The sequence below is a fragment of the Oreochromis niloticus genome, linkage group LG9 (genome assembly GCF_001858045.2).
Source record: "Oreochromis niloticus isolate F11D_XX linkage group LG9, O_niloticus_UMD_NMBU, whole genome shotgun sequence".
NCBI classification, from domain to species: domain Eukaryota; kingdom Metazoa; phylum Chordata; class Actinopteri; order Cichliformes; family Cichlidae; genus Oreochromis; species Oreochromis niloticus.
This window is the reverse complement of record NC_031974.2, coordinates 1,077,252-1,104,372: the sequence shown is the minus strand read 5'-3', so window position 1 is coordinate 1,104,372 and position 27,121 is coordinate 1,077,252. Positions and strand designations below refer to the sequence as shown.

At 43.1% G+C, this 27,121-nt stretch overlaps 1 protein-coding gene across 1 annotated transcript; it reads left to right on the top strand.

Moving 5' to 3' along the window:
• LOC109201162 (zinc finger protein 239-like) lies at positions 1 to 22,138 on the top strand. Its single transcript, XM_025910559.1, has 3 exons — positions 1 to 28; positions 18,279 to 18,962; positions 21,097 to 22,138. The coding sequence occupies exons 1-3, from the start codon at positions 11 to 13 to the stop codon at positions 21,505 to 21,507; spliced, it is 1,113 nt and encodes a 370-aa protein (XP_025766344.1). The 5' UTR covers positions 1 to 10; the 3' UTR covers positions 21,508 to 22,138.
• Positions 22,139 to 27,121: the final 4,983 nt, after the last annotated feature.

Below are 27,121 nucleotides of genomic sequence, written 5' to 3'. Positions count from 1 at the left end.
AGAGGAAACAATGACTTCAACAGAAAAGGTGAGAAAAATATCACAGTTACACTGTTATTGAACCTGTGTGCACAGCTGGTTGTTAACAGCAGCTTTGTCTTTTCCATCCTGGGCTCCTCCAAACATACAGAATCTACATTCACAAACAAAAACCACAGAAGTTACACAATATCATCAGTTGGACTCTCCATTTTTCATGAAGTAAATTAGAGCTAAAATTTATATGTCGATATTCTGTTGCTGGATGGCGATATACAATATACATCTCGATATTTATTTTAAGCCATAAAGTAAGAACAAAAAGAGAGTTCTTAGTAAAAGCCGTGTCCCAGATTGCGCAGAGGCAGTTTTATTAACATACAACGTAGATGTACATGAAAAAATTACTCAGAAATAAACGATCAGCATTTATTAAATAATAATGCTCCATATATAAAATAAAACACTGTTGTTTTTGCACATAACAAAAAGCAATAGTGCAGTCAAAATGTAAACTAAAAGACGCTGAGCATAATAACAAAGACAGATTTCGCAGCTGCTCTGTTCCCACGTTCTACTGTGTACCATGTGACAGCCTTGTTTCTTAACATGTGCCATTTGTGGTCCTTATACACACACAATAAGGTAATATTACGTTGAAGCACGGTACGTATTACTCCGCGACACTTCTGATTACAGTAGCTGTAATGCTCAGACAAACCATGTGAGTGAAGTTGGCCCCTCACCTTCTTCAAATCCAACAAAAGTGGTGTTAACCCTTTAAGACCTACCATAGAACCAAGTCCACCAGAGCTTATATTATATTTTTACATGCTGTAGTGCCAATTTTGGGAGCATTTCAAGTTGATATACATCAATACAACCATTATAGCCCAAATTTTAATAATATGTATGCATTAAGTGCATAGTAATTACATAAATTGCAAAAAAGTGCAATAAACTACAAAAAAATTGAAAATCATTTGTGTTTTTTTAACATATATATTTCTAGTTAGAGAAATTTAAGAGGCTTATCCCTCAAAACTGTAAATACAAAAAAGTTGCACAAAATAGTTTCCCACCACAGGAAATTTATTTTAAGTGTCTTCATAGTTTTACTTTTGAAATACACCAATTTTTATATACTGCAGGAAAAACGAAAATAAATATTATAGTGCAAATTTGCAAAATAACAGCATATGCATCAAAATAAACTATTTCCAGCAGTGCAATTCGAGTCCTAAGCATCCCAAAAACGACACAGAAAGTCATAAAGTCAAAGATAACTTTTAAAAACACCAGTATAGGCTCTGAGGCCCTGATAGTAAAAAAAAAACTACATTTCCGCGAAAATGACGTCACTTCCGGTTTCGGGCAGGTAATGGCGGACATGTGAAAGTTCGCACTGACGTCTATTCCAGCGTAGGAAGTGTTATGAACAGCTGATCGGATCGGCAAAGCGTGTTTCTGGAATATTACGTTTTTGTTGCTGCAAGTGCTTTTTATGCAGTTTTTGCAAAGCTATATGTGGAAGAAAACCGTGACCTAGGACAAGCTGATGGCATAAGATGTAAGTACAACTTCTCCGGTTTCATATGTAAAAAAAATTATTGCTCTAGCTTACGTGGTTGCAGAGCTACCGGGATTTAAAAATAGTTACGCAAAACGGAGCGTGCCCGCTCAGACCGGTTTTAAAGGGTTAATCAACTGTGCTATGTTTGTGCTGATTTGTGCTGCTAAAATTGTCATTTGTGCACAAACGCTGTCCATCTAATCTGACTGAGCTGGAGCTGTTTTGCAAAGAAGAATGGGCAAGGATTTCAGTCTGTAGATGTGCAAAGCTGGTAGAGACATACCCTAAAAGACTGGCAGCTGTAATTGCAGCAAAAGGTGGTTCTACAAAGTATTGACTCAGGGGGCTGAATAATTACGCACACCCCACTTTTCAGTTATTTATTTGTAAAAAATGTTTGGAATCATGTAGGGCTGTTCGATATAACGATATATATCGGATGACGATATAAAAATGTCTTATCGTTTGATTTTACGCAATCGTTTGTTTCGTGGTGTCGCAAAATAAACTGTTTACGGCAATATTTTTTCACCGTTCTGATGGTCACTGTAGTGGCTATATTCATTTCTTAAAGTTCTCTCTTTCTCTTATATTTAATATAACCACACTACTGACGGACAAGCGCCTGTTTTTATGCGTTGTGGTTAGCAACAAAGACGGTAACACCATCGCATGTCCGCTTGTTTATGTACCACATAAACCTTTCACAATCCGGTTGTTCAGTGATGACGCGACGAATCCTACTTCCGGGCCTAAAGTAGTCTGCGTTTAATATGGCTTTTGTGTTGTTAACATGTTTAATGCTTTGTATTTTCTTCTATTTAATCTCAAAAAGCTCATAAAAACAGTCAGTGATCACTGTTGACCTCCCTCGGCTTTTATTACCGCTAATCATTTATTTAAGCTCAGTTTTTAAAACCTTACGATGTAACTACAGCACAGCCCATGCAGCAGTATATGAATAACTAACCTCGTATTGTGGATGGATTATCTCAGTTGTTCTCCTGGCTGAAGTTTGGTCCGTTTACAGCATCCTGCCATGCGATTACATTTGTTCCTGACCACTGAGAACACTCACGTTAACTTTTATCGAGTGGAAAAAAAGTTAGCTTGTTTATATTATGCTAACATAGCTGTGTCGCTAGCGGTCACGTAGCACATCATTATATACCAGCTAGCCAAACTTCAGTAACCCTACAAACGTCACTGCTGTTTAGTTTTCTGTCTTCATTTATGTTGGAAGTGATAGCAGAGCTGTACGTTTGAATTTTTTCTAAACCCCTGCAGTCAGGACATGCTATATTGTATTTAGATGGAAGCTAGCGAGCTAACTTCCTGCTAACTTCTAACTCCGTTAAATGTCATAAATTCCGTTTTCATGGATGCCTGGATGTTAAACTCAATTGTTACACCTGGTAGAGAAGAACGCTGATCATTTTATTAAAGATGAAAGACTTTAGACAGTGTTTTAACTCTCAGTAATGCCACAGTGATCATTTGATATATGGACCTGCAGCAGAGTTTAGGCCCAGACACGGCTAGTGACGTCAGACTGAACAACCGGATAAAGCTCAAGATACTGTTGGGACTTTTCAAAATAAACTGAATCACGTGAAAGAGCAGATTATTTACAGATGAGATGTAAAAAAGAGCCGCCAGGTGCTAAAAAATAAACCTCAGACTCAAACGTTAGAACAGGCTTTTCCCTGCAGCACGCCGTGTAATAAATACTCACAAAGAAAACGGCGGCTGTTACAACTTATGTCATGCATCTGTTAACCCTTTAAAGCCGGTTGGAGCGGGCACGCTTCGTTTTGCGTAACTATTTTGATATTATAATGGTTGTATTGGTGTATATCAACTTGAAATGCTCCCAAAAATGGCACTACAACATGTAAAAATATAACATAAGCTCTGGCCGACTTGGTTCTATGGTAGGTCTTAAAGGGTTAAAACACTCGACTCCAGCTACATGACGCACAGCTGAAAACACTTCCCGTAAGTCGAGCGGGAGATTCACCGAATTTACAGAAAATGTTACATTTCTGTGATTTATATCGTTATCGGGACGATAGAATTCTTATATCGGGATATGAGACTTTGGTCATATCGCACAGCCCTAGAATCATGTATGATTTTCGTTCCACTTCTCACGTGTACACCACTTTGTGTTGGTCTTCCAAGGAATTCCAATAAAATTGATTCATGTTTTTGGCTGTGATGTGACAAAATGTGGAAAAGTTTAAGGGGGCCGAATAGTTATGCAAGCCACTGTATAAAAGCTATGATGAGACCATGGTGTAGCAAAACAGACAACCTGACAATGAAACACAGAAAACAGAGGACTTGAATACAAAGGAGGTAATCAGGGGAAGTGAGAACACATGGGGAAACAGCTGACTGAAATTAAAAATAATGATGTCACAGGGCAGTGAAGCTAAACACTGACAAAAACACACCAGACTCTTTCAGAAAAAACAGGAAACAGAGAAAAATACAATAATCAACGAAATAAAACAAAAATGCACAAAACACTGGGTCTCAGACCCAGGAACACCACCAAGTCATTGGTTCAGGTATGTGGATGACACCTGGGTGAAAATCAAATCTCAGGATGTACCAAAATTTACAGATCACATTAAATCGGTGGACCAACACATAAAATTCACCAGGGAGGATATGAAAAGTGGCAGGTTAGCCTTCTTAGACTGTGAGATTTCCATCATTAATCGGGGAGATCTAAAAAGTGATGTGTACTGTAAACCTACGCATACCGATCAGTATCTCATCATCCACTGGAGCACAAACTGGGCGTCATCAGGATGCTACAACATAGAGCGAACACCATCTCCACAGACACAGTGGCCACAGAAGCAGAAGAACATCACATCAAGAAGGCCCTGAGTAAATGTGGTTATCCCATCTGGACTTTTGTCTAAGATGGGAAGGCGCCAAAAGTAATCTTCAGCCAATCCAGGAGAGAAGGACAACTGCTGACTAAACGAAAAACCGTAGTGATCCCATTGTCATGGCATTGGGTCTACGACCCAGTGTTTTATGTTTTATAGTTTTATTCTTTGATTATTGTTATTTTTTCAGTGTTTCTTGGTTTATTTTGTCATTGCTTTTTGGACAATGTTTTCACCACCCAGAGAGGAGATTACAAAGACCTCTCCCTCCCCCACCTTGGTGCCTCTGATTGCATCACTGTTATGCTAATGCTAGCATACAGGCCCCTGCTCAAAGTCGCCAAACCAGTTCATAAGCAAATACGTGTGTGGCCAGAAGGGTCCTCAGAGGCACTGCAAGGCTGGGAGATCTTTAAAAGGCTGCCACACACGACAACACCACAGACTTAGAGGAATATACAAAAACTGTCATTGCCTACATCCCAAAATGCATTGATGATGTCACAGAGACCAGGACTATCACTGTCAATCAGAAACCATGGCTCACAGGTGAGCTCTACAGGCTCCTAAGGTTGTGAAATGCAGCTTTCGGAGCCGGGGATTAGGTCAACCTAAAAAGAGCACGTGTCACGTGGCATCAGAGACGAAAAGGCAGTACTCCCGGAGGATTTTGCAAAGCTTCAGCGACAGCAGAGATACTCGGAGGCAGTGGCAAGGAATACAAACCATCACAGACTACACTCAGCAGACCGTGGCGACACAATCCCCAGAGAGTGTGTGGAGATCCCTTGCCAAAATCAATATACACAAAACTCAAGGTCCTGATAACATCCTTGGACGAGCACTGAGAGACTATGCTGTGAACCTCACAAATATCTTCACAGACATCTTTACCACATCATTAGGGTCAGACTGTCCTTCCCACATGCATTGAAGCCTCCACCATCATTACTGTACCGAAGAAGTCCTCTACATCCTGCTTTAACGACTACCGTCCGGTTGCACTCACCCCAATCATTAAGAAGTGCTTGGAACAGTTAGCCATGCATCAAATCAAATGATCTCTTTCCACCAACCTGGATCCATTTGAGTTCGCATACCGGTCAAAACGCTCAACCGACGATGCAATTTCAACTGCCCTTCAATAAGCCCTCACACATCTGCACACTATAGACTCATATGTTAGAATGCTGTTCATAGACTTCAGTTCAGCATTCAGCACCAACATTACCTACTAATTTATTCACATACTTTAACTGCTGGGGATCAGCACCTTGCTGTGTAACTGGCTCCTGGATTTCCTGAGAGGAAGACAGCAAGCGGTCGTACCTCCAGCCCACGAACACTGAATACAGTGGCTCTCCAAGGATGTGTGTTGAGCCCCCTCTGCTGACCCACGACTACACACCATCACACAGCTCCATACATTCATCACGTTTGCAGACAAAACAACTGTGGTAGGTCGCATCATTAACAATGATGAGGCCTACTACTGGGGTGAAGTCAATCATCTGGCAGAGGGGTGCAGCAACAACAACCTGTCCCTGAATGTGGAGAAGACCAACAGCGACTCTACTTCCTCCGCAAACTGAGAAACGCAAGAGATTCAACCCCCATTATGAGCACCTTCTACAGAGGCACCATTGAGAGTATCCTCACCAACTGCATCACTGTGTAGTATGGCTCCTACACTACGGGTAGTGAGAGCATCCATGTCCTTGTCTAGCCTCGTCTAACTTTAACCCTTAGAGAGTTTCTCAGTCTTGTTCTCTAAAACCTAAAGATTTATGAATTTGATCACCTGGTCCCTTAACAAAATCAACACCCTACTGTCGACAAGAAGTTTGGGCAGGGGAGACCCTGATTGTCCTGCAGGGATGTTTGCTGCCGGATACGCAATGTTCGCTTGCATCATGTGCCTCACTTTCAATGGAGAGCATTGAACTACCTATTTGGAACCATGATAGCAGAGTTCTGACTGTTAGGAGCTGGCTCGGACCTGGCTTATCAAAGAGCAAAGGAAGCAGTCACAGCTGTTCAAAACCCCACAACGCTGGCCAACACGATTGACAATGGTCAAGCCGTGAGTACTCAGACTGTGTTTATTGAACGCAATATTGATAACATCTTTTTTTTTTTTTTTTTCTTTTTTTTTGTCTGTCCCATTTGGTTCTTTAGCCGTCAGAATTGTTGTCTGAAGACCAACAAGGATACCAAATGGATTTATTCTGCCAAATGGATCATCATGGCATTGCCGTATTGGTCCATTTGATCAAACTTTGTTGTTATTATTTATTTTATTTTCAGTTGTTACAGATGGGACAGACATGACTGGGGGATAGGAAAGGGAGAAAGAAAGAGAGGAAGGAAAAGAAAAACGGAAGGGAAAAGAGACAGTGAGAAAGGGCACTTACAAAGACAAAGAGAAAGAAAAAAAAAAAATCTCCTGGATCACCTGTTGAGAGAAAAAGAAGAGAAGACAAGCAAAAAAAAACAAAAAAACAAACAAAAACAAAGCAACATACTAAACACAACACCATCACGTTAATCTAGCTAAGTGTGAACAGCAGTAAATACTAAATATTGAAAGTTGTTGTGCAGCACGCAGGACAGACAGCGCACAATGTGCTTTGAAGTAGCAGCTAAGAAAGGTGTAGTTTATGTCTACGAACAGTGAACACCCGTGTGCACACCTGTGTGGATCAACGCGCTTGTATACAAAAGGTTTCCCCATGTAACGGTCTGCTAGAGGGTGTGGAGGGCCATAGCCCCGTCCCCCAGGGCATGAAGCAGGCATGGAGGAGATCCAGGCTCCAGACATCCAGAGGCCCCAGAGTGCGAGAGCCCAAGGAGTACCACCGGAGGGGCATCCGTGCCACCTTCCTGGGAAGGGCTGAGGAGATCCCCAGACGAGGGGGTCACCCAGTAGCCACGGAGCAGAAGCCAGAGGGGGCTGCACTGGCGTGCCCGCCAGCTCTGCCGGCAGCCAGCTGTGCCAGAGTGAACCGAGTTGCAGGCCCCGAGGCCGGAGGCCCGAGGGCCCCCTTTGCCCCGGAAGAGGCCTGACCGAGCGACAGGCACCAGGCCCCGCCAAGTAGCCACCGGGAGTGAGCTGGTGCATACCTGAGCGCCCAGCCCCGGACACCAAGAACCACCAATGCACCAACCCCTGAGGGCATCAGTTACCAGCAGGGAGTGTGGTGAGGGGAGATAGCCCTCCACACTTGGAGGGCCTGGGAGTACCCAGGGAGGTGGAGTCTAAGACCCGACCTGACATATAGACACAGACAAACAGGCACACACAGACATAAACATGCTTTCCCACCCTCATGCACACATATACAAACACTCAGCACTCACCCAACGTAGGGACAGACATACATAGACATGTACACACAATCATACTCCCCAAACATACTCTATGCCCCGGGTCCAGGTACCCTGGCTCCCAGAGGGGGAAACGGCACCCAGACCCAAGAGATGTGACCCTTTCCCCCGGGGTGGAGGCAAGCAGACCGCCCCAGGCTCCGCAGCAGCAGGGAGGCCAATCGGACAGCCAACACCTCCTCCCAGCCCCCCGCCCCGATGGCTAGTAGAGAACGGGGGTGTGTGAAGAACCCATACCTCCCTCCTCCCGCTCATGTGTAGTGTTGCTGCGTGTTGTTCTAAAGTGCATTTAAAACAAGGGAGGGCATGGTGGTGCTGCCAGAGAGCAGCAGGTGCTAGCACGGCCCCTCCCAAGAACCCTCAGTCTCTACATGGATTTAAAATTGAGAGGTGGGCACCGGCGCCAGAGGTAGGGTTGAATACACAGACCGTCCTCTGGACGCCGTTAACGTGGTCACCCTCAAGGCCCTACATGTATGTATGTATGTATGTATATATATATATATATATATATATATATATATATATATATATATATATAATGTGTGTGTCTAAGTTGTGAAATAAAATTGAGGCACAGGTGGCCAGAAGGGGACAGAGGGGGGGAATGCCTCCCCTGCACCCTGGTGACACACCCGCACCCCAAGGCCCTACCTGTGTGGGTGGGTGTGGTGGAGCGGGAAGAGGGAGGCAGCCGGGGATGGGGAGGAAAAGAAGGGAGGGGCAAGATGCCCCTCTTTAGGGCCAGCTCCCCCGCTGACCCCAGTAGGCACCCCCGTCCCGTAGCACCCACCAAGGCAAGGGGGCCCAGGCCCATCCAGACCGGGGCCTATGGCAGCAGCACCGCTAAGCCCCACAGGACCTGGGGAAGCCCACCCCACCCCACCGCAGAGGAAACTATACCCACCCCAACATTCAATCATCTCCAGACTACACAAGACAACAGACACCCAGGTTAGGTTAATTCTCCACCTCTCCTGTGTCTCTCCCCCACCTGCAGAGTGGACTTCTGCAAGGATGAAGAGCCCCCCAGTTAGGCCAATGCACCAGAGGCCACCTGCGCCAGGGCTGAGCCCCCGTGCACCCACCCGCCCACAACCTCGGCGACACACCGACGAGGACCGAAGCCTCCAAGGCCCAGCCAGAGCCCCATCACGGAGACGAAGCACCCCCGAACCCCAAGCCCCCCCGCCTGCCCCGGATCCACTCAGGGGCAGCCAGGCCACCAGGCCAGTAACCTACGTCCGCCAGTACAGACCATCCCCCAGCCCCGCTGCACACAGCCACGAGGAGAACACCCTCTAAGAGCGACCAGAGCCACTAACCAGGTTATGACCACAACCCCCCGGGTTGAGCGCTCCAGGGATAACGTCTCTAGGGGTTCTCCTGGCGCCCTAAGCCCATCCCAACCTCCACATCAACCACAATAGCGAAGGCAGGACCAAACCATGACCCCCCACCCCCACTAGGTGATGAAGCCGATCAAAAGAGCCCAAAGGGATTGATCAAATGTGGTGGCAGAGGCTGTATCAAGACTAATGTGATCTATTAGATGGTTTTTATATTGATTAGAATTAAGATTATTTTTATTTTTCCAGTTAAGGAGGACCATTTTCTTGGCAATGCATAGGGCTGTAAAAACAATGTGGGCTGTGTTTATTTCTGCAGTGACCTCATCCAAGTTGCTCAGCAAGCACACTAAAGGGGAGGCTGGAATGTTACATTTCAGACACTTTGATAAGTCTTCACATATCTCACGCCAAAACTTCTGCACTGGTGGACAGAACCAAAGGGCATGGATGTAATTGTCTGGTGTATTGCCTTGACAGTGTGAGCAGTTGTTGGAAGATGTAAAGCCCATCTTGAACATCCGATGACCTGTATAGTGCACTCTATGTAGTATTTTTGTATTGTATTAATTGCAGACTGGGATTTTTAATCAATTTAAAGGTTTTTAAGCAAATCTGAGACCAGAAGTTTTGGTCTAAGCTTACTGATAAATCTGCTTCCTACTTTGCAATAGGAAGGGATATTGATTCATCTATTTTAGAAAGTGTTCTGTATATTTTAGATAATAATTTGGGGGATTTAACATCTTGAAGAAGCTCAAGGCTCTGCATAGGGAATTCAGAGACCTGATAACCAGTGATGGACATTTAGACCAACTGCGAAAATCATCCGATCCCAAAACAACCATCTCCTTCATGTGGCTACCCAAGACCAAGACTAGGAATGGGTACTGGTTAGAGCTGCCACAAACGATTATTTTGATGGTCGACTAGTCACCGATTATTTTTGCGATTAGTCAGCTAATCAGATCATGCATCCATTGGATGTAAAATGTACAGCTTATTGCACCAGCATTTGCTCTTATATAACTATCATTAGCTTACAGCTTTAAGTGTTTAAGGTATGTGCTAACTAAAAATAAAGACAAGATGATAGTTTAAGTTTTAATGAAGTTTGCAGATTGTTTCAGTGAAGTTTAATATACTCAGCCGTCTGCTCCTTGCTAACTAAAATATAACAGGACACCGGAGAATATTCTAAATTATATTATAAACTGAGCAGGGCCGCGCGATGAATTCTGGGACACAGCTTCTTCTTCTTCTTCAGGGTTTAACAGCAGCTGACATCCTTGTACATGCAGTGCTGCCATCTTCTGTTTCAGTCTGTTATTACACTCTTAAATCCTACTACTTATTCCTGCATCTTTTGGGCTCTTACAAAGCTTCAAACGACGCGTCGACTATTAAATTATTTTGATGGTCGAAGTAATCGTGACTAGTCGACTAATCATGGCAGCCCTAGTACCGGCACCGGTTCTGACACAAACTGTAGTAACCAGACTGAAAAGCAGCGCGCATTCCAGTGCTTTATTTCGGTGCTCTTTTTTTTCTTGTGATGTCATACACTTTGGATTCTAGCCAATCATTTTACCTTTCCAAGGATAGTAGGTGGGCCCAGGTACGTACAGATTAAAAATGCCCAAGGCGAAGTGGTCAAAAGTCTGGCTGTACTTCACAGCAAAAGATGCAAACTCAGCAGCCTGCTACAAGTTCTTTAACCCTTTAAGACCTACCATAGAACCAAGTACGCCAGAGCTTATATTATATTTTTACATGCTGTAGTGCCATTTTTGGGAGCATTTCAAGTTGATATACATCAATACAACCATTATAGCCCAAATTTTAATAATATGTATGCATTAAGTGCATAGTAATTACATAAATTGCAAAAAAGTGCAATAAACTACAAAAAAATTGAAAATTGTTTTTCGTTTTTTAAACATATTTCGAGTTAGAGAAATTTAAGAGGCTTATCCCTCAAAAAACTGTAAATACAAAAAAGTTGCACAAACTAGTTTCCCACCACAGGAAATTTGTGATCTAACAGTAAGTTGAAACTGTGAACATGAATCGCAAACAAACAAAAGATATAACCTGTTCACATGACACCAAAATAAAAGAGGGAGCTCACATACCTGTTTAAAATAAAAACAAAACAGTACAGCGACTTCACTTTACTGGACTTCAAGGGAGAGAGAAGGATAGCGGACCACATGTGAAGTCACCTGCATGCTCCTGTGCTCTCATCTGAGAATGGCAAGGGTCGCAAAATTTCAAAATCTCTGGTAGCCCTTCGAGCAGGCACTCTTCAGTTTTTGGTAGCCCAAAATAAATTTAAGTAGCCCAAATAAAAAAGAGAGCAATTTTTTAATGTTTTGTTTCCGTTACAATATTATACTTTAATGTATAATATTGTAACGGAAACAAAAATTAATCAGAAAATTGTTAAATACAAATCACAACAACTGTATAAAAATTACAATCATCAACTCAAATACTTGGTTCTAATTGAACAGAAATTTCTATGAACTTGCAAGAACTGTGTAGAACATGAATCAGTCTGTGTCAGATCCTGAATCTGAAATTTCCACTGAAGTCAGGGGTAAGGGGTAAGTGGAACCAAGATCGAGGCCATTTGCTTTTTGAAGTTTGCAAAGACTGCTAAATTTGGCCAATGGTAGTTCACTCTTTGCAACATAGCACGCTTTTGAAAGATTTTTCAGGACTTCTTCTTGTGCTTGGTTTATTTTTAGTATGTTTTTTGGAATTGCTGTTTGTTCTGGGAAAGATATTGCAGACTGGGCAATAATGCATTTCTTGCGTTTCTCATGGGTTCTGATGGGGTCTTTCTTAAAATTACTGGTCCCAGTTACAAAGGCGCTTGTCGACTCAAATGAAATGAAACTCACAACACACCTGGCAGAACATCATGTTATTTAGCTTGTCATATTCCAGCCACAGAAATTCTTTTGTCCATGAAACCAAAAAAGCTGAGCTTTCTTTTTGCCTCATAGTCTGATTTGTCATAACTTTTCCGTTTTGTGGTAGGCTTTTATTTGGCTGCCCCTTCTTCACCCTGACCTGTCTTATTTGGCTCAGCAGAACTAAAATACCAGCGTAAATCCTGCTGCTTTTACACAGGTACTTACATAACGGTCAGCGATTCTCTGCGCAATCAACCTCTCACGTGTTTAAGCTTGCTGTGGGAGATTTCACTTGTCACGTTTGAATAGTAAGCTAATGAGTGATAAGACGATGTCAGAGGAATCGGTGCGCAATTAATCGTCACTCACCAATCAGTGCTGCCGCTCTCTACACACAGTTCGCGCGATCGCAAAGTGAAAGTGAAAGCAAAAAACAAGCACAAATTCAAACGCGATTTCAATATGTCACATAATGACAGTGGCTCATCGATGCCAATGACATAATTACTCAGCTACATTTGCGAAAGAAAATGCAAAAGCATTGACATATATTTTCCCTTCCTATGATAGCCCGACGGGCAGGGCTGAGATGGATTTTGGTAGCCCGACTGGAAAAATCGCTAGCCCCGGGACGTCGGGCTAGCGATTTTGCGAGCCCTGAATGAGTAACTAGCATGTTACAATAAAGTGCTGTACTCGACAGAGAAACAATAATTCACACTAAAACATCGAACAGAACTGTGAGACAAAACACACAAAGGGAACGAGCAGTGTTTGAATTACTTTTAGTTACTTTAACTGTGTTTATTCGCTCACCTCTCCTCAGCTGGGCCTCTAGGCGACTGAGGAAAATAGCACGCAGCTACAGGAAGTGACTTCGTGGGAAGTCAAAGGTCACACAAACAAAATAAAAGCTCCCAAAATATAAATACAGAAAATAAACATATATAAATAAACACGCGTACATAACCAATACCGACCATTGACTGTAGAAAACATGGACGACGCGACCCCGCCTCCTACCATTGTGCAAAAATGAAGCCAAAATATCCCGCTTGTGGAAGCTGCCATCTTGCAAATTTGGAGCCAGAGTCTGCGCAGTAGTGACTTGAGGTGGAGCGACTGTGTAACGCTCCCGCCCACACACCCGCTGGACGTGACCACAAACACGCCCCCCTACACTTTTTACGTAGCCCGGCTGCTCAAGTTTTTTTGTTGGTTTACCGCGACTGACGACTCGTTTAATTAAGGTAAATACAACCATGTCACTGTTATAAAAAAAAGACGCACAGCTTATCATCTTATAGTTCTAAAATCACTTTGTTGTTAATTCGTTAGCTAGATTAGCCACTAGCATACGCGCTGTGTTGGAGGCTTGTTGCTAGCTAGTTAGCGACGCTACACACCTGTTACTCATTGACTGTAGAAAACTTTTCTACACTCAATGCTGTTACTCTAATAGTCTGTGTTATTGAAGGATTCAGCACTTCTTATGTTTGTTATCCATTTTTAGACAGTGATGAGATCATCTGCACACTCTACAGCGGCCCAGAGTTACTGTTAATATCAAAAATATAATGCTGTCCTTTGAGATTTTAACATAAGACTGTCAGTGTAATGGATCTAAAACTGTTTAAATATTGAGAGCCCTCTACAGCCTGGTAACATGGAGACTTTAAAAACATCAGCAGAACGTTTCAGTAGTCTAGTCTAATTTGTTCTTTTCATTTAATAATAGAGTCCATATTATATCAACAGCTACATTCACCCTGGAGAGAAACTAGTGAGGGAGACCATCAGGACCGAGCTGGGTTTCCTGGATCCAGAGGTTTGGAGAAACTTCTTCCCTTTCTTTCATCACAGCTGTCCTGTGCCAGAAGTTCTGTTGACCCACTGAAAGAGGCTTCATTTAAGAAACACCAGGAAGACTGAAGCTCATCGCATTGATGAAGCAGGACTCACGATCTTCACCAGCAGCTCCCTCACAGGGAAATCTTCAGCACTCCTCCGTAGGCCCGATCCAGGAGATGGATACACCCAGCATTTCATGAACACTGTGATGGAGACCTTTGGTTTGTGTAATGTTATAAATACTCGGATACTCCCCAGAGTCTCCAGACTTTTACATAAAGATATTATATTCAGTCCTGTAGAAAGTTATATATTTAAAAATATATGATCCTCTCTGGTTACTCTGGTATGAATAACTCTGAATCACTTTATGGTAAATAACACACCATCTGTAAAAACCTGTGAAAGAATTCCAGATGACAAGTTTGTAGTTCAACATACAAGTGACGACCTTTGACCTTCATCATGTTTTATTAAATTGTGTTAGAGAAAATCTCATATGCTCTTCATGCAGCTGAGTACATCAAGTGTTTAAAACGGAAGCTGTGCAGGTCTGAGATCAGCAGCTTTGTGAAACACCAAACTGAGGTCCTGTTAATGCTGATATATAGTGACACAGTTACATGAGTGATTAATCCTTTTGTTTTTTAGTCTTTAACTTTATCAATAAAGCTGCAGCTTTCACTACAGCACGTGTGGTACTTTAACCTTTGTACTGTTTTCATCAGTTCATTTTGCAGTTAACATGTGAACATGTTGGATGATCTGTCTGCTGTCACTGGGTGGTGCTGAGGTCTGAATCTGAGGGCAGCTCCTGTAATCACAAAGACAACAGAACCATCACAAACTCAAATATAAATTTTATCCCTCAATATTGAAATAAAGCTGATTCTTCAGTCCTCACACACTCAGGATCTGAAGTTCTTCTCTTACATTTTTTCAGTATTACAGTACACTACAGTACTTTAATCCATAGTTCCTGATTAATGAGGAGTTACTGAAGTACAAGCTTTTAAAAAAGATGGTACTGTCTTTACAGATGTGGCAAGAGACTGAAAACATGCTGTTGTTTGCACATATTTAATATTCAGCTCTGGACAGCAGCTGCAGCAGCGTGCAGCCTGTTGCTTTTACAGTATAATAATTGTAATAAAAGTACAGTAACAGTAATTAGTGACTGAGCAGCCCGGGGCGTTTCTCTTGATTTCTTTAGTAAATTCATTCACCTGCACAGATTAGCTAAACGAACCCCGATAGCCGAGTGCTCATTTTAGCTAGCTAGGTCTCAGGACCTAAGGACGGTAGTTACGGATTAGCTTACAAACACGTTTAACTTACCGAAAAAGTGCAGCGGGGCCTCAGGTCATTCTGTCGGGTAGTCCAGTTTACTGAAGAACACCTCAGGCTGTCAGGTTAAAACACTCGGTCGTGTTTTCGTAGCGTAAACGCTGGCCCTCCTCTCAGAGCCTACGCTCTATCTGCTATTCCCGAACAGAGATACGCAAGTTTCTCCGTGACTGCAGCTGCCAGTCAAAGCTGCTATGATGACGTTTCACCCCAATTTAACATCGCCGCGGTAGGAATTAGAATCAAACTTATGGGAAAGGAGACCCCTTGGACATCAATCAGCATGATGAGAACTATTGATGACAAAAGAAAGAATCTTTGGAAAAAAATTATCTAAGGAGAATAAATTTATTTTAGTCTGGCCCCAGTCCCATCCGCTAACATGGAGGAGGCGGGGTTTATGACCTATACTGCAGCCAGACACCAGGGGGCGATAGAGACGTTTTGGCTTCATTTTTGGGGAACTGTGGCGTCGTCCATGTTTTCTACAGTCAATGATACTGACAAAGCATTATAACACTGCAGGATGGATCTTTGATGAAATATAAATTATTTTTTAATACACCCGTTGCTTCACCATATTTTCTAGTCTTTGGCTTGGAATGAAGTTGGTTTGGAAACATATTCAGCTATACTTCATCTCCTGCTTTGCGTTTCTGTGGGCGCCCCGTGCTAGCAGTGTCCAAGCATTTTGTTGTTTCCCCCGCCCCCCCTTTTCATACCCGCCCCCTCTGCCATGGCTCTGCGCCCCCCACACTTTGAGAATGTCTGGTTTAAGCACTGCTTACAGCCAAGAGTGATACCATATATGCCCTATAGCTGCAGCATATAACATCTGTTTACCAAAAAAACAGCTAAACATGAGAGGTTTTAGGACAAAGTTTGTGTTCTCCAGTCTTTAAGCACCGGTTCGAGCACTGTTTAAGCACCGGCACGGTTTCAAAAGTACCAGTTTGGCACCAGTATGGGATAAAACCTAAACGATACCCATCCCTAGCCAAGACTGGCCAGACAATTCTCCCTGACTGCAGGACCTTGTTTGGACTATCTGCTCCTATCCTTCAAGGTCACCTACGTCAGCTGGAGGACTGGCGACTTTTGCTTAACCGGGTGAAAGAACACTCACCTTCAAGATGAAAACCGGATTTTATTTTGATGATATTAAAGTCCTGTTTGTGGCACATATATATATATAGTATATGGGGCACATTAGTATATGTGAGGGGGCAAACTCCTCAAGATGGGTGGTGACCATTTGGCCATCTTGGATACAACTTTTGGTTTTTCAATAGGAAGAGGGCCACGTAACACATCAAACTTATTGGTAATGTCACAAGAAAAACAATGGTGTGCTTGGTGTCAACGTAACTTTATTCTTTCTTGACTTATTTACAAGTTTCTGATCACTTATAAAATGTGTTCAATGTGCTGCCCATTGTGTTGGATTGTCAATGCAACCCTCTTCTCCCACTCTTCACACACTGATAGCAACACCGCAGGAGAAATGCCAGCACAGGCATCCAGTATCCGTAGTTTCAGGTGCTGCACATCTCGTATCTTCACACCATACACAATTGCCTTCAGATGACCCCAAAGATAAAAGTCTAAAGGGGTCAGATCAGGAGACCTTGGGGCCATTCAACTGGCCCACGATGACCAATCCACTTTCCAGGAAACTGTTCATCTAGGAATGCTCGGACCTGGCACCCATAATGTGGTGGTGCACCATCTTGCAGGAAAAACTCAGGGAACGTGCCAGCTTCAGTACACAAAGGAGGGAAACACATCATCATGTAGCAATTTCAAATATCCAGTGGCCTTGAGGTTTCAATTGATGAAGAATGGACCCACTATCATTGTACCCCATATACCACACCAAACCATCACTTTTGTTGTTCCAACAGTTATGGAGGGATCCATCCAATGTGGCTTAGTGTCAGACCAATAGCGGTGGTTTTGTTTGTTAACTTCACCATTCACATAAAAGTTTGCCTCATCACTGAACAAAATCTTCTGCGTGAACTGAGGGTCCTGTTCCAATTTTTGTTTTGCCCATTCTGCAAATTCTGTGCACCGATCTGGGTCATCCTCGTTGAGATGCTGCAGTAGCTGGAGTTTGTAAGGGTGCCATTTGTGAGTAGCTAATATCCACCGAAGGGATGTTCGACTAATGCCACTCTCCAGTGACATGCGGCAAGTGCTACGCTGTGGGCTCTTGCTGAATGAAGCTAGGACAGCCACTGATGTTTCTTTATTAGTGACAGTTTTCATTCGTCCACATTTTGGCAAATCCAACACTGAACCAGTTTCATGAAACTTAGCAAGCAGTTTGCTAACTGTAGCATGGGAGATGGGTGGTGTCATAGGGGGTCTTGCATTGAAATCTGCTGCAATGACCTGGTTACTGCGTTCATCAGATATCAACACAATTTCGATCCGCTCCTCGCGTGTTAACCTCTTCGACATGTCAATGGCTGTGAACAAAGAGAAACTTTGTTGGAAGAATAAACTTGGAAGAATAAAGTTACGTTGAAACCAAGCAACACCATTGTTTTTCTTGTGACATTACCAATAAGTTTGATGTGTCACATGGTGCTCTTCCTATTGAAAAAATAAAAGTTGTATCCAAGATGGCCGACTTCTAAATGGCCACCATGGTCACCACCCATCTTGAGGAGTTTGCCCCCTCACATATACTAATGTTCCACAAACAGGACTTTAATATCACCAACCATTCCCATTTTATTACGGTGTATCCATATAAATGGCCCACCCTGTATGTATGGTTGGAAGGGGTGCTCATGATGGTGCCGGATCATCTGGCAGCCTTTAAAACATTTTCCCTCCGGATAAATAAAGTATTATCAGTTAATCAATCTGAGATTCCACTAATGGAGGGAGTTTCAGTTTGTTCCATGACTGCATTTCACTCACTGCCTCTGTATCTCTGTCACTGCAGGACCAACATGGAGTGAGAGATCAGCGCTCTCAGGAGGCCGACAAATCACACAGAAGAAAGGAAGAGAAAAGATACAGCTGTGATGAGTGTGGGAAGGATATTAATCGGAAGTCTGACCTGATACGGCATCAACTCATCCACAGTGGAGTTAAAGCACACTACTGTGACTTGTGTGGAAAGTCTTTTACCATGGCTGCAAACTTAAAAAGACACCAACTCATCCACAGTGCACTTAAACCGTACAGCTGTGACTTGTGTGGAAAGTCTTTCACCCAGTTCGGACACTTAAAAAGACACCAACTCCTCCACAGTGGAGTTAAAGCATACAGCTGTGATCGGTGTGGTAAAGCTTTTGCTCGTAGTAGCAGCTTACAGGGCCATCTAGTTACCCACTCTGAAAATAATAAAGCATATAGCTGCGACATTTGTGGAAAAACATTCTGCTCGCTAGTCAAACGAAATATTCACCTGCGCATTCACACTGGACATGATGTTTACTGGTGCGATCAGTGTGGGAAACTGTTTACAACAGCCACACACTTACAAAACCACATGTTTACCCACACTGAGGAGAGACCTTATAAATGTGACTGGTGTGAAAAGGCTTTTAAAGAGCCACGTTCCCTGAGACAGCATCAACAGATTCACACCAGAAAAAGACTCTACAAGTGCAGTTACTGTGAGGTATGTATTCATATTTTTACAGTTGCAGTTATTTTGAAGTATTATGTGAATGAAGTTTAATTTCAAAGCTAAATGAGACATGAAAACTTTGTCAACAGAATATTCAGTCAATTCTGAAACAAATCTGCTGAAACTTTCCTGATGTTGGAAAAAAGCTTCTCCCCTTGCTATCTAATATTCACAGTCCAAGGGATGCATTGGAGAGCAGCTTGGGGTTAGTATCTTGTGGCTTGTAGCAGGGCTCACAAAATCGCTAGCCCGACGTCCCGGGGCTAGCGATATCTCCGGTCGGGCGACCAAAATCGATCTCAGATGTGCCTTATTTAGTTTATAGAACATAAACCAAAATAAGGCACAGCAATTCTAATTTCCAGATTTCAGTTTTTCACAACATAAAATTATATAAACAGTGCAAACCATTTCCAGTGACAAGATGTGTTGTATACTTTATATTCATTTTTGCTCCAAATGGCACAGCAGCTTCAGAGAAGAGAGAGAACGGGGTAACTTCATCATATGTTCATGCAAGGCAGCTCAGTTTACCATAAATTGTTTGGGTGTGCGGCTATTTCTGCATATTTAGCAAAAATGTGCCATTTCTTCACTCAGTGAGGTGATGGTTAAGCTTCAGCAACAGTTTGCTCTCAAGGTTCTTTCTGTGAAGCTGCAACTGTTTAGCAGTGAACAGGAGTCCTGCATGACTGAGAAGTCCTTCACAGGCTCCAAATGCAGGAAGAGCTGTATTCATTTTAATGGACAGCTTCTTGATGTGAGGAAAGCCATGCAATATATCCACACCTCCAGTGAATGGACATGAAAGGTACCTCTCCAGCCCCCCTGCTTCTGGCTTTCCTGACTCAGTGGATCCATTATCTTCGTCATTTAGGCTGCTGTTTGTGCTGGCCTCACCCAGCTCTGTGTCTAGGTGATGTCTGATGAAGTTGAGACCTGTGGAAAGATGTATGGTTTTCAATAGAATTAGGTCTGGTCATTATAGTGCTGTATACACTGCCAAGCTGCAAATGTTTGGCATAACAATTTGATCACACTGGAGATGTTTTTTACTAACCCTTGTTGAAAAACAAAATCGTGTCCTTCATATCCGCAAAAACAATTTGCAATGAATTCCAGATTAAGTTCAAAATAAAAACACGTGCAAGGCTAAGCAGTGCTAGCCAATAGATCCTCCTGTTTGGCTGTTACTCTGGGGAAAGATGAGAAAGACGGTGATGAAAGCTGTAACTGGAGCTGCGATGCAGCCTCTGATCTCTGCATGGCTGTCCTGAAAAGGCAAACACCTCAATCTCTGACTGTGGCGCCCCTTCCAACCACAGGGGAGGGAGACCGATGAAGCTAACTGATGGATCTGTCTAGCACAAACCCGCCGCGTGAACGAGACAATTTCTACTACACAGAAAAGCAAGACACGAGTAGGCAAAGTTCCTTTTCTCGTGCATGAGGAAGACCAACTGGATAAATGCCGTTCCTTCGCTTGACTCCAGTTGCTCTTGTCCGCTCCCTCGTAACACTGCTCTTTTATTGAGGTCACATGAATATGCATAGGCTCATTAACATAGGTACACATGTGAACAAAGAGTACCGTGTGTGTGTGTGGTCAGAATGTGACCCCATAAACGACTTCCCTAAACCTGCTGGTCTGGAAGTCCAGCAGTTCATCTAAACAAAAGGCACTTATACTAAAACAGATATAGATGTGTTTGCTATACCATATATCAGTAAGAGAAGATATAACCTCTCTCATGACCTTAAGCTGTGAGTGTGTATGCCAGAACACTCTGGAATGCACACACAGTCTTTGCAGACTACTAAGGATCAGACCCCTACCAATATGACATCGACTATAAACTCTAAGCATATTTAAGTAAATATTTCTAAGCATAAATGACAATCAACAATATAACCCTGACACTAGCCTCTTAAAGCTGGGCATACACTGTACAATTTTTGGTCCATTTTGAGGCGATTTTCAGTCATTTGACCGTTTTGGGGAAAGGCCAGAGTTTAAACAGTAAAATGTGGACGTTGGTAGAGATGTTCTTTATTTCAGGCGACGTTCAGGATAAAAATGTTGAAGGAATTCCCTGACTTACACTGTCTTTGTGTGTTTGTTTAGAAGCAGAGCGACACAGATGGATCCAGTTCTCAACCCTGTCATCACTGTGGTGGTGGGAAAGAGTTTCTCTGTGACCTTTGTGGAAAAACTTTCAGTCATCAACGAAGCTTAAAAGTACATCAGCGTAGACACACTGGAGACAAAATGAACTACTGCAAAGAATGTGGGAAAGGCTTCCCCAAACTAAGTGAATTAAAACGACATGAAGTCATTCACAGTGGGGTTAAAAAGCACCTCTGTGACCAGTGTGGGTCATCCTTCACCACTGCAGGTTACCTTAAAGTACATAAACGAGTCCACACAGGAGAGAAACCATACAAATGTAGACACTGTGACAGAAGTTTCTCATATTCAGGGAGTCGTGATCGCCATGAACTTCGACATATTGAAGGGAACTTTAGAACAGTGTGACAAGAGCTTTAAGAATCTGTTTATAATCTGAACATAAACAATCCCTCACTGTAAATAAACTGTTTCACTGTTACCAATGTGCAAAAACAGTCACTTCATTATCTGCTCTATGCAAACATCAGCGTGATCCTGCAGGACGGACTTCACTGGATCACAGTGAATCTCAAAAGACAGAAACATCCTCTTTTGGTTTCAGGGTCAGACTTACAAACCAGATCAGGCTCCACAGAGTTCAGATGGAATCTCCTGTAAAGAGTGTCAGCTGATGTCACACTTGGATCTCATTTTCCGTGACAGAGCTCGTAACGTCAAGGTGGACATTAGGTATGGCTTTTTGCAGTGATCTTGTATAGAAAACAACTTCTGTATCAATAATATGTTTTCTTTTTGTCTACTTTGTGGCTCTGATTTCTGGACTTGCATCAATAATCCTGAATGTTACATTTGGGAAGCAGCAAGTTTTTCTCTCTTTTTTTTTTTTATGGATTTTGATTCTCCAAAATGTTATCACTGTCACGTTTAAATGGTTTTCCCATTGGGACACCGTATTTAGTAGTAGTAGTTGTTGTTGTTGTTTTTGATATTGTTTCACCTTATAGTTAACTAATATTGTATAAATACTTGAACTTAACTTTTGTTTTGATCTTCTGCCTGACTGGTGTTTTCACCCGTTTTACGGTAGAGGTGGGGGGAAAATTGATACAGCACAGCATCTTGATATTTTGCATTGCCATGTTGTATCAATACAATGACACCAAATATCGATATTTATTAAAGAAAATAAAATACTCTGGAAATACAATGAATAAGGGGGCTCAACGTATAAGAGGCCAACTTTCTGCAAACAGTTGCAGTCTGACTTGAAGTGACTGCAATCACTTTGGGAGAGATTGTTGCAGATTTTAAATAAATGCTGCCTTATTTATAAGTGCAGACTATATGCTACCATGTTTTCATCAGTTTGGTGTTAGGCTTGTTCAGTGAGCACTGCTTGAGGGGAGTCGACTCACCGGGTTGGTTAGTCGGTTGCTGTTAATAGACTTACATTAGTTTATATTTGCTAACTAAAAGCAGAACTCACTGGAATATACGACACTAAAACTAGAAATCAGTCTATAATGGGGGTTACTTTTATGCTGCCTCTGACTTCAATGAGTTTAAAGTTAAGAACCTGAGGATATACATTCTACTCAATCTTTTAAGCAGTAAGTGGTTCTTCGTTGGGAAAATCTCCCACTTACAGTGGCTTGCAAAATTATTCGCCCCCCTTGAACTTTTCCACATTTTTTCACATTACAGCCACAAAAAGTTCAACATGAAAGACCAATACAAAGTGGTGTACACGTGAGAAGTGGAACAGAAATACATGATTCAAAACATTTTTTTTTACAAATAACTGCAAAGTTGGGTGTAATTATTCAGCCCCCTGAGTCAATACTTTGTAGAACCACCTTTTGCTGCAATTACAGCTGCCAGTCTTTTAAGGTATGTCTCTACCAGCTTTGCACATCTAGAGACTGAAATCCTTGCCCATTCTTCTTTGCAATAAGCTCTAGCTCAGTCAGAACCATGTCATATAGTGGTTATTCAGGTTTGTAAACCACTTCATGAACGAGGACTGAATTATGAACTGGCTTTATCAACCAGACGGTCCCCCTGCTGTTGATGTCTTTGACTGAGGCCAGTGATCAGCAGCATCCTTCGTTATTTGGTATTCTAGAGCAGATAGGGATCGAACTACCCACCTGATCTACAGCCCGGTTAAACCTCCGCTGTCAACAAGTAGGCCTGCAGTGCGAGAGCAAAGTACTCTAATAGGGTAATATGGTACTACAAGGTCATTAAGATAAGATGGGGCCTGATTATTATCTGTGAAGGTTCTCGGTCATCCAGGTCATCGTAGTCAAAGGAGTTTGCAAAGAAAAGCGTCTGGGACAAAGGACCCCCTGGTGATCCTCTAATCACATGAGCCAAGAAAGCTCATGTGATTAGAGGATCACCACGGGGTCCTTTGTCCCTCTTTGGGGGGATACTCCCACTGGGTTTAAATCTGGGACTCTCGGCCATTTGACCTTAGAACTGAAGAAGCTTCTCGGATGAGAGGTGAAACATCTTCAAGCAACTTAAAGAAGTCCAGACGCTTTTCTTTGCAAACTCCTTTGGGCCTGATTATTCAAGATGTTGTATGTGAGGAGCAGGCCTAGTTGTTGTTCCTAGAGTATTTAAAAGTAGAATGGGAGGCAGAGCCTTCAGTTTTCAGGCACCTTTTCTGTGAAACCAGCTTCCAGTTTGGATTCAGGAGACAGACACTATCTCTACTTTCAAGATTAGGCTTAAAATTTTCCTTTTTGCTAAAGCATATAGTTAGGGCTGGACCAGGTGACCCTGAATCCTCCCTTAGTTATGCTGCAATAGACGTATAACCTCTGTCTCTCTTCCACAGCATGTCTTTATCCTGTCTTCCTTCTCTCACCCCAACCAATCACAGCAGATGGCCCCGCCCCTCCCTGAGCCTGGTTCTGCCGGAGGTTTCTTCCTGTTAAAAGGGAGTTTTTCCTTCCCACTGTTGCCAAAGTGCTTGCTCATAGGCAGTCATATGATTGTTGGGTTTTTCTCTGTATCTATTTGGCGCTATATAAACAAAATTGAATTGAATTGAATTAAGGCCCTGTGGGAGTGTGCCGCCTAAGAGGGCCATGTATCCCCTGTTGATCCTTTACCTTGTCACATGAGCCAAGGTGTGGAAATGGGTGAATCTGCTGTGAAACCTAGCCCCACCCTATCATGTCATTTCCTGAGGTCAAAATGGCCAGGATGTGAGTGGGTGTTTAGGCATCTGGAAAGGGATCTCAAAACTGGATTATAGTCCAAGAAACACTTTGGGTCAACTTCTGATGTTTTACATGTGCTACATAAATAAGAATGATTTGACTCAAAACACAAAAGGTGTTTTTTTTATGTTCAGACATTGTCATTCTTGAAGTTTAAAATTAAATTTTTTCAGTTCCAATAAAATAATTAATTGAACACATTTCATTAGGATTAACATATTATTTCTAATGTCAGCTTTTAGTTCATAGGTAAGCATGAAATAACAACTATGATGTCCAGTAACATTTTGCAATGAACATAAACTAATGCTTAACTATTGAGGACCACAAGAGCCACGCACATCGAAATAATGAATTCTGTGCTTAAATAATGAAACATTTGAAAAAATAGACAACCAGACTATCAGCAGTGATTTAATTACTTTAAGACCTCTGTGAAAATGATTTACAGTATATATCGCAGAATATAAGGTCTTTATAAGCACAGAGAAAAGTACTAAACTGAATCCACTTCAGCTTTTGTTTTTCATTACGTATGTTTTATTAATAATTACATTATCTGTGTCTTTACCACACATTTGCCACACAGGTGTAGATACTGTAGGTGCAGTGAATGCTTAAAAGGTACTGATTAGAATATACTGAACATTCAAAGCTAAGATTCAGCGCACTGTGTTAGCTGCTGGGATTTGATGAATTCATCATATATACAACTTTTGATCATCATTTATGTCCAGTTGAGAATGAATCTGTGCACTCACATATTAAATGAACTGAAATCAGTAGTGTGATCTCCAGTCTTGATATAAGGAATCAGAGAACTGACAGCTGTTATTTTAATCAGCTTGTCTCATTTGTTTTAACTCTAAGTATCACAAAGTAATGTGGAAACATCTGGATTGACAAGTTTACTGTCAGCATGTTAATCGCTAGTTTAAAGGCTGTAGGTTGCAGCCATTCCTCTAACACTGTATAAATGTAACAGGCCTCAGTGCTGGTTCTAACAGTCTGAGCTGCTTCCAGCTTTATTTGTGAAGAGCACAGCAGCTTACAGAACACATAGCAAGCTTGTACAGCTGCGACATAAAATTTTCATAAGCTAAGATGATCTTGATGCTCCTCTCTCTGTGTGTAGCCCCAAGGGGTTGTCGACATTCATAGGCTGCATCCTCCTGAGGACCCAGCCTTCGTGGTATACGTGGTCTGGGTAGGCCGGAAATGAGCATCTCTGAAATTGGACAGTCTAGCCTTCAGAATCGCATCAGGAGGCGACTACTCCTCATTGTTCTGACATTGTTCTGGGCATCAGTCACCGGCAGGGAGTGTGGTGAGGGGAGATAGGCCTCCACACTTTGGAGGGCCTGGGAGTTCCCAGAGAGGTGGAGTCTAAGACCCGACCTGACATATAGACACAGACAAACAGGCACACACAGACACAAACATGCATTCCCACACATATACAAACACTCAGCACTCACCCAACGTAAGGATTGACATAAATGGACATGTACACACAATCACACTCCCCAAACATACTCTATACCCCGGGTCCAGGTACCCTCGCCCCCAGAGGGGGAAACGGCACCCAGACCCAAGAGATGTTACCCTTTCCCCCAGGGTGGAGGCAAGCAGACCGCCCCAGGCAGCAGCAGAGAGGCCAATCGGACAGCCAACACCTCCTCCCAGCCCCCCCGCCCGATGGCTAGTAGAGAGCAGGGGTGTGTGAAGACCCCATACCTCCCTCCTCCCGCTCATGTGTAGTGTTGCTGCGTGTTGCTCTAAAGTGCATTTAAAATAAGGGAGGGCATGGTGCTGCTGCCAGAGAGCAGCAGGTGTTAGCACGGCCCCTCCCGAGAACCCTCAATGTCTCCATGGATTTAAAATTGAGAGGTGGGCACCGGCGCCAGAGGTAGGCTTGAATACACAGACCGTCCACTGGACGCCGTTAACGTGCCCACCCTCAAGGCCCTATATATATGTGTGTGTTATGAGAGTGTAAGTAGTGTGGATGTCTAAGTTGTGGAATAAAATTGAGGCACAGGTGGCCAGAAGGGGACAGAGGGGGGGGAATGCCCCCCTTGGTGACACACCCGCACCCCAAGGCCCTACCTGTGTGGGTGGGTGTGGTGGAGCGGGAAGAGGGAGGCAACGGACATTTTCTGTGCGCAGAGACCGTGCCAGCAGTGCGCAATTGCACTCGCGCACAACTTAGAGGGAACATTGGCTGTGCAATCACTGGAAACTGGAATTAGCTGGGCTATGCTATGATTTGTCATGGCCTTTGTCTTGTGGCCTACAAATGCGACCTCAGGAGGACGCGGCTCATGAATTTGGACACCCCCCAAATGTAGCATCTGAGTCACGTGACCGCACAGCAACGAATCACAGCAGAGCAGAAAATGGGGCGGAGCAAAGCATGTGTGCAGGAGAGGAGTCGAGCAGAGAGAGCTGCCTTTTCATAAAACGGGAGTAAAGTAGTGAACTTAGAGGAGAGAAACAAACTAAATTATCGATCATAAACCACTACCAACGTTTGGATCGATATCTGCATCGATCTGCCCACCCTTGTCTCCTGGATCGTAGCTGAGATCAGCGTGAACCACGTGGGTCTCTGCTCCCTGATCTGTTTCCTGTGTTTGGAAAGAGTTCCAGCTTCATCACGGAGTTTCTCTCGGTTTGTGGGCTCATCTAAAGGTAAGCACCGAGCTAACTTTACTGTGAGTTCAGTTCATGTTGAGTTTAGCTCCTGAATGAGGTCTTCTGCTGCTCTCCTCGGTGTCTGT

Excerpts from the sequence above, each read along its gene's own strand:
- LOC109201162 (XM_025910559.1), top strand. Across the intron at positions 18,963-21,096 it reads ACAAGTGCAGTTACTGTGAG|AAGCAGAGCGACACAGATGG; the intron begins GTATGTATTCAT and ends GTGTTTGTTTAG.